Here is a 20,399-nt window from a genome sequence, read left to right as displayed (position 1 = left end):
ATTCATTAAATTTATGCTTAATAAAAATTATTTACATGTAATGCAATTTTATTTAAACCTTAGTCGATGAAGAGATAAAACAAATAATAGGCAATAATTTGTTATGGCTTAAAATATAGTAATATGAAAATATATTGATTTATATTTTTATTTCATACTAGCTAAGCGTGCTGGTGCACCCGCTTTAATTTAACTGGTATTTCACGATACATGCAATCAAACAAAGAGTGCACTAATCCGACCGATCAAATTGGTTCGTCTGATAAATTGATGATGCATACCTCGACCATAGGAACTTAGCATGTGTCTCAGATACGGGACCTATAATCTGTGTCCACTGTCACTGTCAAGTTGGCATTTACACTTTGTTGTTGCCGATACTTGTTTTGGTTTTAAAAAAAAATCTAAGTTTCCACATAGCATACGCTGTTAAGTGGCTTTAAAATGGTAAAAATATCATTACAAATACGAGCAACGCTGGAATGCATCGAGAAGTTATACACAAGTCATCCACATTACCAATGGTTCTTGAAACTAAAGTGCAGCAGCTGCGGCGAGGTGACCGAAAAGTTCCACGATCTCACGGAAGCTGATAAAGTGCCTCAGAAGCATAATAGGTCGGAAACGAACCTTCTTATTAAGTGTAAGCTGTGTTCCAGGGAAAACAATATTGATGTTATCGAAGGAAGCAATGGTAGGTTGGCATAACCATTCTTGTAAGTTGTTAACAAATAAATCTATATTTTGCTTTTTTAAATTCAAGTTTTTCATTGAGTTCATTGGATGGAGTCTTGGCTAGGTGGCATATTTGTTATTAGGGTGGTAACTATTCACAGCCGAAGCCCCCCACTGAATAAAATATTTCAGAATGTGAGAAGAGGCCAGTGACCATCAGGAAAACAGGCTGGGGATTATACTATTGGAATCCAAAATTAAGCTGGGAATCAAATTTAGGACCTTCTATTAAAGACCCATAAAGCATACTAGATTTTTTTTCTTTGTATGATCATTATTCAATAATTCTATACAGTACTACTTGCTTAATAACATTATTATTTCATTGTATATTTTCAGGAGCATTTACAAGCAATGATGTTGGTAAATACAAAAGCATAGTAACATTCGATTGCAGGGGTATTGAGCCTGTTGATTTTGAACCTAAGTCTGGCTGGATTGCGGAAGCTGAAGATGATGGTATATGAAAACTGTTTATAGAACTATAGTTAATAATTACACACTACACTAATTTACCCTTTGTTGCTACACTTAATGTATATTTATGACTCATGTTGGTAACTTGAAGAATGATCAAGGAGTGTAATACTTCACAAGATCCAGGGTTTGATTGTTGGGTTGGGCTGAAAAAGCAGTAATTCTTAGTACTGCTGGCTCGGAGTTGGGAAGTTATTAATGTCTGTAAGCTGTTGGTCCAGGGTACTATGACTAAAATGTGACATTAAAGATTCCAGAATAAGAAATTGGAGAATAAGTAGACAAATAAAGTGAAAAAAATTGTGTAGATACATGCCTTATTTTTTACAGGTAAAAAAATTTATTAAGTTAATTTTACTCTATAGTGGTTTATTAGGAAGACTAATAAAGACTAAATACTGATGCTTCCTTTTTACAGGTAAGAAATTCGAAGATGTTGATTTGACAGAAAAGGAATGGGTTGACTATGATGAGAAGAACAGAACTTCAGTAGGTATTTACGAATTAGAGTGGCAGTTTATTAAGGTGAAATAGTTTGTAACTTCAAAAAGATGAACTCTTATTATCTTTAAATAATAATGTACTAGATATGTGTTCTTGTACAAAATATAACAGCTAAAATCGCCAGGTTTTTATTGATATTTGTCTGTTGTGTTTAAAAACATTGAATACAGATAATAATAATTATGTTCTCATTTAACACGGTAAATTTAGGAACTCTTATCGCCTGTTTTGAACATGATTATTAGAGAAGTATCAAAAAAAGGAACAAATTTGTGGGTGAGAATATATTTTTCACTTAGTTTGCACACACAGCCTGGTAGTAAACGTAGACTGGGTCATCACTTCTTACTGAGAAGATTACAGTCAGGACTAACTTATGGTACAATTTAAAAAAAAACTTCAAAAATGGACACTACCATCTAGTATATTGTTGATTGAAGGTAATCAGGAAAACGTGAACAGGCAATCTTTGCAAAGACTAATAATTTATGGTGCCAACTCTGGATAACACAAATCACACTAAACTTAATTTACAGGTCTTAAAGTAGTGCTGTCCTTTTAACATGTTTAGTTTAGTGATTTTGAAGTGAAACTTGATATCAATGTGGGAATCAAAAAAATACATTGATAATAAGTTTATAAAAATACCAAAAAGAGCTGGTTTTTGATATGGTATTTAGTCTTTTTTTTATATAAATGAAATGTGTTGTAAATTATACTCATTTAATTCTAATAAGTATGTATCTTTACTATATATACTTAAATTTAAATAAAAGTTAAGTTTGGTATTATTTTTTATTTTGAATGCCGATTTCAGGTAATATTCGCCTATTCACAGTAATAATACAGATTACCAATCTTACAGTTCGGGAAATATGTATTTTTGTGACCATGATGATTTCAAACTTTTCATTATATGCTCGCATTTATTTCAAGATAGTCTTTCACTTTTAGAGATTTTTTTAAATTATTTCTTACGTTACGTATGAATCCAAATAAAATAATCTGACTTAAATTGATGTGTTTTTCAGCCAATCAGCTAGGTAGTAGATGATGGTTGTAATAACAACGATATCCGGCAGCCTTAGTTGTAGGCCTGTTCTCAGACCAGAGCGTCTTAGGAACTTCCGTAATTTTACTGTTTATATACCAAAATATAAGTGTCTGTAAAAAAGCCTGTCTTGAATGAGTTAATTTAGATTTGGCCCATTACCTTTTCACCTTTCTCAGCGCCGTTTTCTTCGTACTGCTACAGTAGGAACATGCGATATAAATCACGTACCCACCAACCGGCATTGAAGCAAGGTCCATGCAAAGTAATGGTACTAAGTCTGTGAAAGACTGGTCGCTTCTACATAGTACAGAAGGCCACACACTTTTTTTGTCTCCCTGAAGTGTACTTGTGCGTATTTCTGGGCGAGTAAAGAGATCTAAGAGTACAAGCGCGAACCACTCCTGAGAGTTTGGCCAATTCTGGCCAAGTGAGATCGTGCGATCTGTACGTTTGCTAAACCGTGTCTTCGGTACAGTAAGAGTGAACAAAAAACCAATACTACCTACGGAATAGGAAGCGTCATACATACATCGAAAGTGAATAAGTCACAGTCGAGTTGGCGCGCGAAATCGTAAACTTCAACTGAGAACGCAATTAAAAAGTTAGCTCGCATCATAAGGTACGCACATAGAACACTTCCTATCTATAAAGACGTGTTCATTGAACGTCTTGTGATTCAATGTAAAGGAGAAGGTATGTTCTAGCGGTAGATAACCGATGTGATAGATGTACAGACCAAACAAAGGATGTGAACACCTTTGGTTGGAGGGGTGCACAAGAAAGGCAAGCGTCAGTAAAGAGGGGAGACGGATTGTCAAGCGAGGCATGCAAGTGACGACGGCGAGCATCTTGACAAGACTGAAGTGACGAAGAAATTCTTTTAACATATTCATCTCAGCATTTTAATATTCCACTGCTGAGCACATTTTTGCGGAACATACAGACTTTCCCGAAACATCGCCGGCGTAAATCAAACTTATTTTATTCTACGTCCCACCGCTTTGCATCGCGCTCGTTTTCCGACTACTAGGGATGGTAAGCGTAATATAAAAAAGCCCGTCAAAGGCTATGAAGTGCCAAAAAGATTTTCCAAGCGGACTGGTAGTTTTCGAGATTAGCGCGTTCGTACAAAAAACAACTTCTTTAGCTGAACTCTATTATCAGACAAGCGGTTCCAAGCGACAACTGCTACTATTGATAAGTGATTTTTTCCCATGAGAACAACTTCAAACCGGTATTTTAACAGAATAAACCTCGACTCGTTGAGTCGCATCGCCTCAGTCTGTGTATTTTTAAGTCACACTTCAACTGAGAGCACCTGCCAAAAGAGCGTGAGAACTCATAAAGCGCTGCATAATATACCTACCTATTCCGACATAAGGATTTTAAGTAACTAAACTAATAGGTAGTTACACAGTTTTATTATTATTGTAAATAAATAAGTAACTATACTACGACAATACACACATCGCCATCTAGCCCCAAAGTAGGCGTAGCTTGTGTTATTGGTTCTAAGATAGCTGATGAATATTTTTATGAATATAATACACATAAATACTTATAATGTATAGATAAACACTCAAACACTGAAAATCATACACGTTCATCACACACGCATTCCAGTTGGGGGGATCGAACCCACGGCCTTGGACTCAGAAAGCAGGGTCGCTGCCCACTACGCCAGCCGGCCGTCATATAATTGTAGATAAGTATTAGTTTTGATGTTGTTTGAATGGCGACCCCGCACAGGTAAACGCAGTGTTGGTCGGCCCCCAACAAGGTGGACAGACGACATCAAACGAGTCGCTGGAAGCAAGCGGCCCAGGACCGTGGATTTTGGAACTCTCTACAAAAGACCTATGTCCAGCAGTGGACTTCAATCGGTTGAAGTGATGATGATTAGTTTTGAAGCGATGTGGTGACGATAGATCAGAATACTATTGTTGTAACCCCTTCTCTTCCCGCGGGTGTCGTATGAGGTGGCTGAGAAAAAATATAAAAGAGAACGGACAGCAGCGTCCTCTACGCTCCTACTATTTTTTTTTTTTTACTATAATCTACCGGGATCACAATCTCATTGGGCAAATACTTTCATTAGGAAAGGTCTTCAGTTCAGCAGTGGACTGTATAACGGCTATTGATGATATATTTTTAAACATAGGTAAACAATAGTATGATTAAAATAATCCGGTTTAAAGTACTAAGTTCATCATGCGTAACGCGAAACGTAAAAAAAATGTACCTAATGTCGCTTGTCAATCATCAAGTAGATATAATAATATGATTCCGGTATTCATTTTTTAATTAATTAATACAAAACTAACGCTTCGGTGCCTTTTGTGCAAAAAATGATCTTTTATTCATAAAGTAAACAGTTTAGGTTTTAGCAAAATTAAATGCGTCCCACAGCGTTAAATTTCGTTAAAACTAATAACGTTAAACCTAACTAACTAACTAGTAGCGTTTAATTTCCCACAGTCGGAAATTTGTTTTCGATCAATTGTTACTTATTTTAATAACTCGACAAAGAATTATAGCAGTTCTATGAGGTTTCCTGCAATTTCTTCTTATTAGATTTCCGACTTGGTAGAAGAATCATACTTTAAGCGTAGGTTTAATAGATGAGTAAAGAAAAGTTAAAAAAGTAACTATTTTCTATTTAAACGTGAATTGAAAATGAAAAAGTATGGTTACCTTCTTAGTTTATTTATTTCCTGAATGCCTGTCTCTTAGTCCAGGGGATCCCCACCTTGTTAAACCAGCTAGCTGCGCACTTAGAAGTTAAGAAATTTGACACCGACGCCAGCGCCCTGTCCTAGCCAGTTAAAATAGATCGGTACTTGTAAGTTTACTAAATATGTTTGTGCGTGTTTGTATTTTATTCGGCCTTATCTTCGAAATGGGTAAAACAATTTAAACGGAAATTTCAAAGTCAGCTAGAGGTAGACATTTTATTAAATATCCCCGGTGACATACATATAACTATGTACCTTGGGGTATTTTGTTCCAAACTAAGAGACGATAAAAATATTTAGCAGGCAGATTTATTTTTGCCAGGTGCAGGTCACCTGGCAAACTGGCACCTAAGTATGGTGACTGCTGCTCGGACATTGCATAAAAGTCCTACTTTTTTTGGAGAAAAACATAAAAATCTGGATATATATAAATAAATAGTTATTAATAATAAGCATCTATGTAAGCGTTATTTTTAAAAACAAATCTTCAAGGGCTTGTTTGAAAATGAAGGTCAAAGAAGAGAGGGATAGATGCTATGAAAGCGTATTATGTGTAAAAGAATTGGATATATCTAGAGTTGAAAGCAGATGAAAATGAATTGAAGAAGACCTGGGAGATCCTGAAGATAGGTGGGATAAAGCTAGGGCTAAAAGAAAATAAATAAATATCTAAACAATAATCAAAATAAGAGAAAAGGTACATTATTATTCACGCGCGCCATTTAGAAGATATTAAATAATTAAAAAGCACGCTGTTTTCTTAGATAACTTATTTATATTTGGCGGTAAACAACGTATGTCATGTGTAATAAAATAAAATAAATAAATAAAGAAACTATTTGCAAACGTCCATCCACATGGTGGGGGTTTTTTTTCCATAAAATAGCAATTTTTACCTCATCAAATATCACAGCACCATGCACCAGTTCACTCACATACAAATTACCTAGATTTATCACACACTATAGTGTTCGGTCCTTTGGTAGTTCTCACTACGTTTTGGCAGACGTAGTGGTTGCTACAGAGTGTATCGTTGTTGACTCGCTGTCTGATCGCGATATAACGCCATTGTATCCAGTATTTCCATGAACAGTTACTGCAGAGTGGAGCGGAGAAGTTGTTACGCTTTCGGAACCAGAACGTCCAATCCTGTCGGCCTCTTCGTCTCCATAATATGAACTTTCTGATGCGCCGTCGTTGTAATACGGGCTTTCGGACGCCCCAGCTCCATACTGAGAATTGTAGTACTGATTCTCGCTCCCGGACGCGGCCTCCTGCTGGTTTAAGATCTGAAAAGGATGGTGGATATACACAGGCACTTGAACGGGTACTTCGACGGGCACTTTTACGGGTACTTTTACTGGGTATGGGACTTTAACAGGATAAGGAACTCTCTTCTCTACGGGATACGGTTTAGGAATGTAAACAGGAACTTTTTTCTCTATATGGATCTTTTGAGGAACGTAAACTTCGACTGGGTAGGGGACTTTCTTTTCTACTCTGATCGGATAAGGAACTCTTTTCTCAATCGTTATAGGTATAGGTTGGGGAACTTTTACGGCATAAGGTCGCAGTACGGGTACTTTTATGTGTCTTATAACTTCTACAGGTTCTCTTACTTTAACCTCGACCGGATAGGGAACTCTCTTTTCTACTGGGTAAGGTTGGGGTACGTAGACTTTGTAAGGAACTGGATAAGGAACTTGCTTCTCGACTGGGAATGGATAAGGAACTCTTTTCTCGACAGTTACAGGGACACGTACGGGATAAGGAACTTTCTTCTCTACTTGTACTGGCACGGGGTGCGGGACTTTCACTTGTACATGTTTCACAACCGGCACATGGTGGACTACGGGATACGGTTTAGGCACGTACTCTTTCTCTACTACCTTGACGGGAATAGGTTGAGGAACTCTAACGGTGACGGGATACGGAACTTTTTTCTCTACTTGCACAGGATAGGGCCTATCCACAACTTTGACCTTTTCCACGGGCACCGGTACCGGAACTTTCTTTTCTACTGGGTACGGTTTTGGCACCTCAACTTTATAGGGTACCTTGACAGGCTTCTCCACAGTTTTTACATACCGGTGATGATGATGGTGATGGTGATGCTTGACCTTCGAGACCGGGGCCTGTTTGCTCTCTTCTGGTTGCAGATTATCGTAATTCAGAGGAGGAGAGAGGTACGACCCGGGTGCGTGCGCCGATGGTGTGTTGTAAGTTGCTTTGGGTCTGTGCTCTGCGGGAATATTGTAGTGATTGGGCGTGGAAGGGTACGCGTAGTGGTTTGGCTGTCTCTTCTTTTTACGAAACAAAACCATGTTCTTCCTTGGTACGCTTGCACCAATATTCTGTTCCGAACTCACTGGGAGCAGACCGTATGACTGGAGGTATAACAAGTTTTTCGCATTCGATTCCTGGCCTTGACTGTCGAGATATATATCCGAACGTCTGCTCATAGGAGTTTGAGATGTTTTCCGATTAGCGTAGTGCGAAGGCAAGATTGGCACCCAATCGTTTGGTTCTATATTGTTGAACGTAGCTGGTGTTGTGTATTTCACTTTTGATGTCCTGGTGACTCTACGATAACCTCTAGTCGTTATTTGAGGAGTAGTTGAAGTTACAAATTTGTCATTGAAATTGATTCGCAGAGGACTTGGGGATAAAACCAAGTCCGTTCCATTTGTATCTGATCTGTCACTTCCGAGTTTATCGGTTGTGTCTGAAGAATTTTGTGAGGTAACATTCATCTTTTGTAGAATCCTCTTCGGCCATATCCGTTTCGTTCGCAGGATTTTCCGCGTGGTCGTCGGTGTTTGGGTAGTGGTCGTAGTGGTGAAGTTAGTAAAGTGTGGCGGTCGCACAAAGTCGGTGCGTATGCCGTTGATGGTCTGCACGGGTATGCTGAACTTGGGGCTCTTTGCTACTGTCGGTTTGCCGGTGGACGCGGCAAAGATGAGCGGCTGTCGGGGCGGTGGCTTGCTGTAGTAGTTGCCACGCTGCATTGGCCTCTGGTTGGGGTGCTTGTAAACTGAATTCAACTGCTTTAGCTGGTCTTTGGTGTAGAGGCGGTGGAGCGGTGGGGCTTGGTGCTTCTGCGCTGGGTTATAGTAATGTTTGGGGACGTCGTGCAAGATCTTCTTGTTCGGTGCGACGTGTATGGGCGGTTTGCTCGGGGGCCTCAGTTCTGGGCTGTTTGTCTGGTTCGCTTTAGCGGGCTGGATTGGCTGAGGTGGTTTTTCCTGCTTGGGCCCCTCTACAATGGTGACCGCCTTATTCCTCGCCTCCACTGCCACCTGGTCCGCGTTGGTGACATTTTGCGCGCCCACAACTTGGCCATTGAAGACGATCGCTAACGCTGTGATCAGGAATGCCGCCTGAAAAGAAAATTACCTGATTACTACTGTGTTTTTATTTTTTTTACCTACGTTAAAAAAAATAATAGTAGATTGTTCAACATTGGGGTAGCGAGCGCAATGTCTTGTGTAACGAGCGCCGGGTAAAATTTCTTGGGAAACGACTGATTTAATAGAAACTAGAAACTGGAATCCTTTCGGTATATTCCGGTTAGGCTATCCGGTGCCAAGGACGAACACAATTACCCCCTGCGTTGAATACTCTGTGGTTCAGACCTCACTGGAGGGCAAACCTGTAACCATCATCCAACTAAGCGACACAGCATCTTTAAAATCACGTGATCTAGTAAGAGGGACGCTATCATTCGTTGAAACGAGTTAGCAATATTAGAATCTCAGAAAATGAACAGAATTTACATCAGATTTTTCTTAATTCAAATCACTTTACGACGTAATTACTTAGGTAAAGGATCATTTTACAATAAATTGTCGAGCGAGTGGTTAAAAAAAATACAACCGAATTGAGAAGCTAACCTTTTTTGTAAGTCGGTTAATAAACAAGTTTTTCTTATGCAATTGCACATCATACTTATTTTATTCTAAATAATAACTTTTTACTCTCAGCTAAATTAATAAACATTTATTATATAATAGAAATATTCTTGAGTGCATTGCTCCAATACATTATAATAAAGCAAGTCGCATATTTCAATCATTGCTTTTACTCTTTTTATAAGTTGTGCCATGAAAAAAGCACACAAGCAGCTAAATTTGATAAAAAAACATTACAAATACAAAAAATATTATGATTACCTATTGCTTAATTACAAAATCAAAGTTGAAGTTTCTTTAAATAAATATACATTAACTTATATAATATAAAATTATGAAATGGAAAATCTTTTTATGTGTAGTTATAAGCGATGCGATACCACCTCTTGGTAGGTATATACCAAGTAAGTAGCCGATGTGACGAGGTTATGTTGACTTACTTATAGAATACCAATAAGACATAGTTCGTTAGCCAAAATAGTTAGCGCGCGGACGTCGGCTACTTCAAAGACTTGGCACGCACTGTACCCGCATGAATTGCGTGTAAATAGCGTAAATAGCGTGTCACCTACAAGCTGAAAATTAATTGAGCAGCCGAACTGTAGTTATATCGAGGTCCATGGTAGTGTATGAGCATCCCAAGAGGTGCTGATTTATTTGTTAGCCAAACTTTTAGCACGACCATATCTATGTTCTTCTTAAAGAATGTATATTTTAAGACATACTATATACCAAAAAGTATGACAAAGATTGTTTATGACATAATAAGACACGTAAGAATTCAGTATACATTGCACCATTAAAAACTATGCTTTCACTAAAATTCTTTTAAAACGTCAAACCCAGAGAAGTCGGTAGTGACTCTGCTACCAGGTGGCTGGTTTTACCTCATCTAATGTTTATGTTTAAAAATGATATGTTTTTGTTTTGTTTATAGATGGCCTACCTGATGGTAGGTGGAAACCAATCGGCTACAAACAGAGCTACCATGCGAGGAACACGTCCTGCAAAGTGCTCATTCGCTTGTAATTACACCGGCCACTACACTTCAGACCGGAACACAGCAATGCTGCTGTTACGGCAAAAATAATAACAGTAGTATTTCCCCAAACGAGCTCAGTCAGGTAAAGCTCTTCTACTAAAACTACGCAGGTCAAAAATTAAAGGCTCTATTTTCATGACACAAACTATACTATTATAGCGAAGGAACGTATCTAGTTGCGTGTAATGTATCGCACGCAAACTTCTTTTTCATCTTCGAATTCCCGTCACTTGAGTTGTTAAATTTATTAATTTTTACAACATCAAGCAAGTTTTCTTTTACTTTCCTTACTCAATGAATATTTATAGCACTATCTTGTTTAGCTGCCAAGTGGGTCAGCAGGTTTTTTTTTCAAATTTTCCTGGATAGCCAGGTAAGTAGTATACGAGAAAAATTAAAGAGAACTAATAATATTATCAACAATTAGATCTTCTTAAATCTTATAAATTTTTAAAGATTTCATTTTTGTTTGCATACATTTCAATAACTGATAGTGTGATTGGTAGATACTCGTACCTACTTTATATTTATCGAAATAATAAAAATGCCTACAAATATAATATGGGCTTTGCCTGATATAAAGAGATTATTATTATTATATTATTTAAATTTTAGATTAAGATTCAGAACAGTTTTTCTTTAAATCAGGAACAATGTAAATGTAAATAAAAAAAAACTAAAATTAATGATGTTTTTATAACAAAAAGTGCTAAGGTCCTTTGTAAGGTTATTTTGCAAATTCTTAAATAAGGATTAATTCACTTCTAAGCTGTATAAATAAAAGTAACTAAATGTTTTTTTTTAATCTCATTCAAAGAAAAAAAAACATTAATGCTCGTTATAATTTTTTATTTAACAAAAGGGCAATGACAGGTAGACTTCTAGGTTTTCCGCCGAACGGAAAACTAATATAAAAATAATGATATCACTAGAGAAAACGGCAAATATGATTTGTAGGCGAACTTAGATATATGTATTCATACAACAAAATGGATATTATTTTATTGAATGTACTTATTTTCATTCTTATGATGGTTAAATCAGTTAAGTTTTTTTTTTAATCAATTTCAAATCACAACAACTTTATTAAAAAAATTACAATTCAAATTTTTATGACAGCTTTTTAATGACTAATAATTTAGGAAAACGCCATTGAAATTGATCTTAACTCGTGGCTATTAATTATACAATTAATGAGATTAAACTTAAATGACTATTAATAGATTCTCATTTTGTACATTACCCATATTTAAGTTTAACTTAACACTTTTCACAAAAGAACATCACTAAACACCAAAAAATCGTCCACCTTATCACTTTGAAGATCACATCACTGTTTGCCGCGTTTTATTTCCATAGTGTTGTACCTACCGATAAGTGTTGCATAGTGCGTGGTGCTTGTCGATCGCGAGCATGGGTTGTATCAAATGATGCGAGCTAGGAAGCGCCGTTCGCTTATATATTGCCGTAATGGGTGGATAACTTTCTCTGCCATTGCCAAATGCTAATAACAACTTGGGTTACTTAACCATTTATATATATATATATATAGGGCGGATTAAAGTGGGTTCACGTCAAAAGAGTTAGGTATGCTTTATTTTGAATCAGCTGATTTCCGCGCGGAGCGGGCAGCGGGTTTCTAACACTCCACTTCTTATGTTTCTGCTGGGCATTAATACTCGCACAACCCCACGTTTCCAAATAGGCCATCTGTTTTGTCCATGAATTTATTACTATAAAAAATAAGAATTAAAAAGTCTGCGAATTTTTTTGTATATCTTTTTTTCAGATGGCCCCCCTGATGGCCAGTGGGAAACCATCGACTATAAACAGAGCAATGCTCCGCAGGTAGCTCGACCTACAAATTGACGCCTTGTCTCTATCCACCTGAGGCGTACGAACTAAACATTATGCATACGTAATTACACTGGCAACCATGCCTCAGGTCGGAAGACAGCCATGCTTCTTGGCAGCGGTACTTCCACTTATGAGCTCTTTCATAACAAACTCTAATACTACTTACTTAAACAACATCTGCTCATTTCGTGCGGGAATCAAAGATCTGGAAGTGGAAATTTGCGTCCACGTTCAGCTGTGTCGCTTAATAGTTGTGTAACTATCTCACTCTATTATCATCTCTTCTTATATTACACTACAATCTATATACGATGGTAACGGGCTAACCTGTTAGGAGTACGGCAGTTGTATAAAACCCTTACCCTAATCGGTTTTTGCGTGAAATCCTAGCGGAACGCTAAATTAATTGCACGTATTTACCGGTAGGGTAATAACTAGCCAAAGCCTACCCAGATACCAGACTTGATAATATTCAATTAATTATAAAATAATATATATTAATTATAATTATTATATTATATAAATATAATTATAAGTTACCAGATTGCCCCTGCCTGAGATCGAACCCGGACCTTGAAGCCACAGATCTGCGGTAGGGACGTTGAACTCTTGTACCAAAACTTCGTTAGCTGCGCACATTTAAAATCGAATGAAATCACGAAATACTATGGTCACAGGAATAATACTATAAACAAAAATTCACAAATCATCACACGCACACTCATACAAGTGCACTTAAATGTTATGTCAAATCATTCCAATAAGTTAGGGATGTCAATCCTATTCCTAGTAATTTTATTGGTAACGTTCTAGTACTTCTTATACAGATATTATAACTTGTAAATATAAGCACTTTTAAAACTATAAGACTAGGCTGTCTGGAGGAGATTAACCTTTGCTAGTGTCATTTAAACTCTTGCGACCTCCCTGAATGGCTCAGTGGTGAGCGCTATGCCTTCATATTTGTGAGCTCCAGGTTCGATTACTTCCCATAAAAGAAACTGAATTTTCTCTAGACTGGTGTGGTCGGATAATTCTGCCGTAGCTAGTTCCGACCGCATAGCTATTTACCGTTCCGGTACGGTGCCACGAACTGATTAGGGCCATATGTTTAATATACTAACTTTGGTTTAACCGTCTTACTCATAACAGGTTAGCCAGCTACCATCAAAGACTGCTGCTATTATCACCTACAACAAAAAAAAAACGTGTGTGTACTTATGTACACGCGTTAGAAGATTTATTTCTTGGTCGTAAAAAGATAAAAATGTTTTCAAAAATTGTATCTTACGCCTTATTCTACGTTTGTAGACAAGCTTTTTTAGAAAAACTAAAATGTTGACAAATTCATGGTATTGGTTTTTTGTGACGGTGTGCGCGGGCATCGTAAAAATTTACGCTCACCATATTTCCCTAACGTGCGAAAAGAAGTATAGCTTAAAAAACTGTTTCTAATTCCTTTTGAATTTTTAGACAATGTTATGTTTCTTTCTAGCTGTTTGTAGTGACCTACTACTGGTTAGAATGCAGATTCTACCATTAAGAATCCAGATTCTACCGTTAAGAAGCCGTCAAGAAATATGTCGATCTTATGAGCGAACTGCCGCGTCCTCTAGTACCATCGACTTTACTTCGCACCATTCCGCTATTGTATGATGTATTGACTGGCTTAGATAACATGGAATTCCTTACGTGTAGGAAAAAGAAGCATCAGATTCATGTTCGTGTGTGCGTGTCTACATTGCATAAGCGCGTACAGACCGATAATTCTGCTATTGTAATTATTTGCGGAACAAAGGAAATAGGAAAGAAAGTAATATGGATAAGTAGACCTTGATTATTTTCAATCAGAACGTTACGCACCGATTTAACCCCCTCCCCCAAACAATTAGGCTTGTAGAAAAATTATGGTTGTAAGTATCGATATATCGATATTATTATGCAATATTTACAACAAACATTAAGTTTAGTTTGCGATACTCTACGAAAGGCAGGGGAATTTGAACGTTGTATTTTCTAATTCATTTTTTCACATTTCTTCAACCTTTATACCTAGGTACCTACTCTACGCCAAACAGACCTTCCGCAATGTAAATAAATAAATTAATATACTACGACAATACACACATCGCCATAAAACAAGAATTCAGCGGTAAAATGAAAGGCACTAGAATATAAATAAAAATCACTGTATTTCTTTCAATATCTTCAACCTATATTTGTCGTCAGGAAATCTCATTTTTACTATGAGTCTTATTTCTTCGCAGGCGTAGCTATGGGACAGTTCCTTGTTCCGGCACCATAGGTCAGCTATTTCAAGCATTTGCGCCTTCAGAAGTATCGGCATCTTTTCGAATTTACTCCACACATCTACTTTGATATCGAACTTTATGGGTTCCTAGAAAAAAAAGTTTTTCTTTTAAATTCCACCACAAGTTAGCCCCTGCAAAGCCAAGCAAAAAAAGTTATAGCGCACGCGGGTGATGCGACGCGGTAGGTTGGGGTAAATTGTTTAAGGTAGCGGATAATAGTACGTATGGGCAAAATTTACTAATCATTATGCACATTATGAGGTCGCGGAAAACCACTAGTATTAATAATAATACTGTAAAAGGACGAATTCTGCGTGACTTTGCTCACATTTTTAAGGAAAGATTTTTTTGTTGGTTGTAGACAACCTTTAGTCTCTTAAAAGTGAAATAGTGACTGGTGTGGATACCAAGTTTCATAAATATTATAAATGTATAATGAAGCGGTGACAGTGCATTGGGCAGAAGCTCGACTTCCCTTTCGCAGGGCCGAGGGCGAATTTCTGCATGCCCCTCCTTTGATGACGGCCGATTGGCGCAATGGGCAGCGACCCTGCTTTCTGAGTCCAAGGCCGTGGATTCGATTTCCACAACTGTAAATGCTTATATAAACATTTCAAACAACAGGACTTGAACCTGTGGCAAATGCAGCTTGAGAACTTTACCACTAAGCTATATAAAAAAAATCTAATTATGTTGGTAATAAAGAGACATAATTATTATTATTTACTTTCGATTCCCACAACTTTAAAATGTTTCTGTGATGAAAACGAATGTTTTTCAGTTTCTGGGTGTTTATCTGTATATTATTCTTAAAATTATTCATCAGTCATCTTAGTACCCATAACACAAGCTTCGCTTACTTTGGGGCTAGATGACGATGTGTGTATTGTCGTAGTATATTTATTTATAACTTTTCTAAGTTATGTGCGTTTTAAGTAATTACTGACTAAATACTTGACGTTTCAAAAGTGCTTATAAAGTAGGCCTACTTGAAATAAATGAATTTGAATTTGAATTAAAATATCACATGCTTCAGGATAGAGGAGGATCAGGGAACCAGCATTCCTGAGAGTTCTATATAATGTTCTCGAAGGTGCGTGGAGTCCACTAATCCGCACTAGGCCAGCGTATGGATTACCCCATCTCATTGTGGGAGGAGACCCGTGTTCTGTAGTGGGCCGGTAATGGGTTGATGTGATGATGATGATAATGCATAAGGTTTATGTATATTTTTTACTGATGTAAATACATTTGTAAGTTTGTTGCTTTCTATTTCTTTTGCGCAACTTGGCTGTTGTAATATTACAAAGTAAATAAACATACTATGCCCAAGGACCCACATTGGATCCAACCTGTGGTCTTATAAATGAAAGGTTCCAGGTTTTATTTCTAGCAGGGGCAGTTTGGGAACACATCATTTCTAATTTTCTAGCCTGGTGAGTATCTTTGGCTGTGGCTGACACCACAAACAACATAGTGCGAATGGCGCCAGAGATTTTACGTTTCGTTACGTCTTATTTATTCCGATTGGAGTATTAGTGGTATCAATTACACCCATTACAATATGGGTGTGATATTAGGTACCTACTTAGAGGCCGGCTAACGCCGGATGCTAAAGTCAATTCCACTAGCCGCTTCTGAATAAGAAACAAAACAAAGAATTACCTCAAATAAAGTTGAAATTTCAGTAATGGTATCCTCAAATCTGACTGCCAGCATGTACACTAAGTCCTCACAGATAGGCTTCGTGTCGGCAAACACCCGGCCCAACATGGAGTGGCACAGTGCTTGGACAAGTGTGCACATTGTCAGCTCGTACATACGTGAGGGTAGGACGCTGTACCATGCGTTCTTTAGGTCCTGCATTAGTGTTATTGCATAGTTGACGCCTCTGTCTAAAGTCTCGTAGGATTCATGGGTCCAGGGGAGTTCTGGAAAAGATAAACGTTCGGTATATTTACTTAGTGCATTTTTATTTACGAAAGCCATTTTTCCTAAATAACATTTTTAAATTGAATCCAATACATTAATCCCGCATTGGGTTAATGTAAATTCGAATAATAAATAAATAATTTATAAACTACGACAACGCACACATCGCCATCTAGCCCCAAAGTAGGCAGTGGCATGCACTTCATACATGCAGAAAAGCACTGGATACCCAAATTATTGTATATAACTCATATTGGAGGGGATTTTTTCTATTTTACGCCATGTACCTGCTTTATGCATACCCTGGTCAAAAACCCTGTGCACGCCACTGTAAGTAAGTGTAGCTTGTGTTATGAGTACTGAGATGACTGAATGAATATTTTTATGAATAACATACATAAATACTTATAATAAAAATATAAACACCCAAACACTGAAAAACATTCATGTTCATCACACAAACATTGTTTCAGTTGTGGGAATCGAACCCACGGCCTTGGACTCAGAAAGCAGGGTCGCTGCAAACTGCGCCAATCGGCCGTCATATGCACTTAGTTTTATTGATGTAGACCTATCATATGCACATAGTGTTTTTATGTATATGTTACCATTATTGAGAGGTGATTGCGATAATTACCTTTGTTAACTTAAAACTAAAGCTAGGAGGGTTCCAAGGGCTAGGAGGGCTCCCTGGTCTAAGAAGAGCCTAACCAAAATACCCAGGTTTTTTATGCTATTGCCATCTCACAATGAATAAATATTTTATTGATGACATAAGTTAAAAATTGTTAGCAGGCTTTAACTATTAGTCATTTAAAAAAATTATGTAACTATCCTTAGTCAGATATAAAAGTTTGGACATGTTACTTGAAAATTTATAAAGAGTGATACAACCAATATCCTGTAAATCTACAGTAAATCTCTATATCTGACCATTCTTGGCCCAATCCAGGAGTTGAACCACAAACCTCTTGGTCCATTATTGAATATACTATCATTTCACCTTGTGATCCATAAACATTGTCATCCTTGCTCACATTTTTAAGGAAAAGATTTTTTTGTTGATCATAGGACCTTTAGTCTATCCATCCTATTTTTGCAAACATATAGTTTCATGATAGAATAAAATTGGTGAAATAGTGACTGGTGTGGATACAAAGTTTCATAAATATTACAAGAGTATAATGAAGCGGTGACAGTGCATTTGGCAGGAGCTCGACTTCCCTTTCGCGGGGCCAAGGGCGAATCGCTGCATGATTGGCGCAATGGGCAGCGACCCTGCTCTCTGAGTCCAAGGCCGCGGATTCGATTCCCACAACTGTAAATGCTTATATAAACATTTCAAACAACAGGACTTGAACCTGTGGCAAATGCAGCTTGAGAACTTTACCACTAAGCTATATAAAAAAAACATGTCATATGTAAAAAAATTGAAATCTTTAAACTTCAGTATCAAATAGTATGGAACAAACACTTACCATTAGCTTCAATTTTCTGTGTTATAACATTTTTCTGGGACTGCAAGTACAGTGATATCTTCTCCAAACCCACAACCCTTAGGTCCTGAATGCACTCCAGGAGTGTACTGTTTAGGAGCTCTGCTATGGGCGCTGGCATGCTATTCCTCCAAGGAGGACCCAGGAGGCTATGCGCCAGGTAGAAGCAGTTGTTGAAAAATAATGCTGAAAATAAACATGTCATGTGAATTTTTGAAAGGTCTTTTAAATTAAGATAAACTTCAGGAAACACATCTACTAGATTTTACTACAGTTTTTATAAATATACTGAATCAGTAATTGTTAAATCAGAAGTTTAATAATTTTAACTCAAGTTTTTTTTACCTATCTACTCGAAAGAAGTATAAAATTTTAGTATTTTTTATAAAATACATATTATATAATACATTTCGAAACAACGGGACTTGAACCTGTGGCAAATGCAGCTTGAGAACTTTACCACTAAGCTATATAAAAATAATCTAATTGTGTTGGTAATACAAAAACATAATTATTATTATTTACTTTGTTTGAAAGTGGGTTTTTTGTTTAAATTATTATTTTTGGTATTATAATTCATACTTTTGCTGTTATCTCATTATTCAAGAAGTCAGTGTACATAAATGTGGTTTAATAAAAAAGTTTTTACCAATATCCAATGGGCAGCATTCCAAGTTAATTTTAAACTTCTTAGGTACAATACATTGATACATAACTGCTATGTCCTTTATGTACATAACAAGTTGGTTGCTATACTTCTCTGGCAGCTTAACACTTTCCTCCAAGTGCTCAACAATCATAGACATGATTCTTTTCACATTCTGTGAGATTACACATTTCGGCATAAACAGTGGGTTATTTAGGTCATACACTACATCTTTTTGTGTGACATCTAATAAGGATTCATTCTGTACATCAAAATTAGATCCCACAACTATAGTTCCATATGATAAACTCTGATTCAATAAGTTTCGCACATCGGAAAGTAACTTATCACATTTTTTATTATATAAAACACATTCAGTGTCATTAATATATTTATTAAGAGGAGAATTTTCCGCTTCAACAAACCTAAGCTCAACTAAAAATTTATTAAAAGAATCCAACTCAATGACAATGTTTTTGTAATTCTGGTAACTACCATCACAGGATGGCAAATTACTCCTTATGCAGTCCTCAATTATTTTATTAAAAAATTTATCATGAATATTGTCAGCAAACACTTGTATAAATGTTTTATCAGCTTCAAATTGGGAACCCAACGTTGATTGTAAAAATTCAAAAATTGCAGTCAAATTATTGAATATAGTTTGGAAATTGGGTTTTTTACGTTCATTCAAATCTATTTTTATGTTAAATACTAATGCCCCTATGTGGTCTTCTGTAAATATTTCACAGTTGTGCCTTATGACATTATGAAGTAGTTTATCTATAAAGAAGTGTGAAAACAAGGCGAGCTCTGCATTCATCCTTTCTGTGATATACAAGGATTTCAATATCTTCTGTATTAGATTTGGATCACTTTGTTGTACAGATAGTGAGTATGTGAGGAAATTACTACCTCTTTTTTGTGACCAGGTAAATATATCTTCCATTTCTATGCTTAACTGAGCAGTATAAAGAGCCAGTTGACTCTCAGCTTGAGAATTAAGATTAGCTAGTGCCTTTGCGCCATTTCCCTCGAATTTTAATGAACGTAATTTTTTTTGTAATTCTTTCACGCTAATCATAGCTTCAGAGTAATTATACCTCCCAAATTCATGATTCGCCTTATCCAATATTATTTTACCTTCGACCACAGTGCATAAATTGTAAAAGCTGTTCAATGATGTATCTAATTTCTTACAATTATTTTCGAATTCTTCCATTGTCTCTTCTTTTTCGAAATTTCCGTTTAAAAGCTTTAGATCTTCTTGGAATTTTTCGAAATCCGCTATTATGTTAGCTTTCCGATTTTTGTAGTTTAATTGTTCTAAACTCTTTGTAGGTGTGAAACTTAAATACGTATCTATGAAATTCTGATGTAAAGACCATGTTAACATTTGAATCCTTTCTGTAAGGTCCTTCAATTTAGGAACAAGTTCATCACGGCACTTATTCAAATCCTTTGTGTTGACTTTATCTGCCTCTAGCATAACTTCACTTATTAAGCTCATTGTTTTATATACAGTACGTGAATAAAATGGTATTTTTTAATATAAGTTTTAAATTATTTCCAACAAAAGGTAGTACGTTTGAATTTCGAATTCAAAATTTGAATTGCTTTGGACACTGACAGAAATAGTGACAGCTAATCACAGATAAAGTTATAATAGGGGCGCACTATGCGATAATTACCGATTAT

At 36.6% G+C, this 20,399-nt stretch overlaps 2 protein-coding genes across 2 annotated transcripts; one reads left to right on the top strand and one right to left on the bottom strand.

Annotated features, from left to right (window-relative positions):
* Positions 1–358: 358 nt before the first annotated feature.
* Positions 359–2,485, top strand: LOC120625087 (UPF0587 protein GA18326). Its single transcript, XM_039892010.1, has 3 exons — positions 359–694; positions 1,075–1,194; positions 1,631–2,485. Exons 1-3 carry the CDS (start codon positions 445–447, stop codon positions 1,744–1,746), a joined length of 486 nt encoding a protein of 161 aa, XP_039747944.1. The 5' UTR covers positions 359–444; the 3' UTR covers positions 1,747–2,485.
* Positions 2,486–6,482: 3,997 nt separating this feature from the next.
* On the bottom strand, positions 6,483–20,273 carry LOC120625246. Its single transcript, XM_039892250.1, has 5 exons — positions 18,705–20,273; positions 18,038–18,241; positions 16,293–16,558; positions 14,561–14,713; positions 6,483–8,885 (listed from the first exon to the last, which is right to left on the bottom strand). The coding sequence occupies exons 1-5, from the start codon at positions 20,209–20,211 to the stop codon at positions 6,498–6,500; spliced, it is 4,518 nt and encodes a 1,505-aa protein (XP_039748184.1). The 5' UTR covers positions 20,212–20,273; the 3' UTR covers positions 6,483–6,497.
* Positions 20,274–20,399: the final 126 nt, after the last annotated feature.

The sequence above is a fragment of the Pararge aegeria genome, chromosome 7 (assembly GCF_905163445.1).
Source record: "Pararge aegeria chromosome 7, ilParAegt1.1, whole genome shotgun sequence".
Taxonomy (NCBI): domain Eukaryota; kingdom Metazoa; phylum Arthropoda; class Insecta; order Lepidoptera; family Nymphalidae; genus Pararge; species Pararge aegeria.
This window is presented reverse-complemented; position numbering and strand designations above follow the sequence as displayed.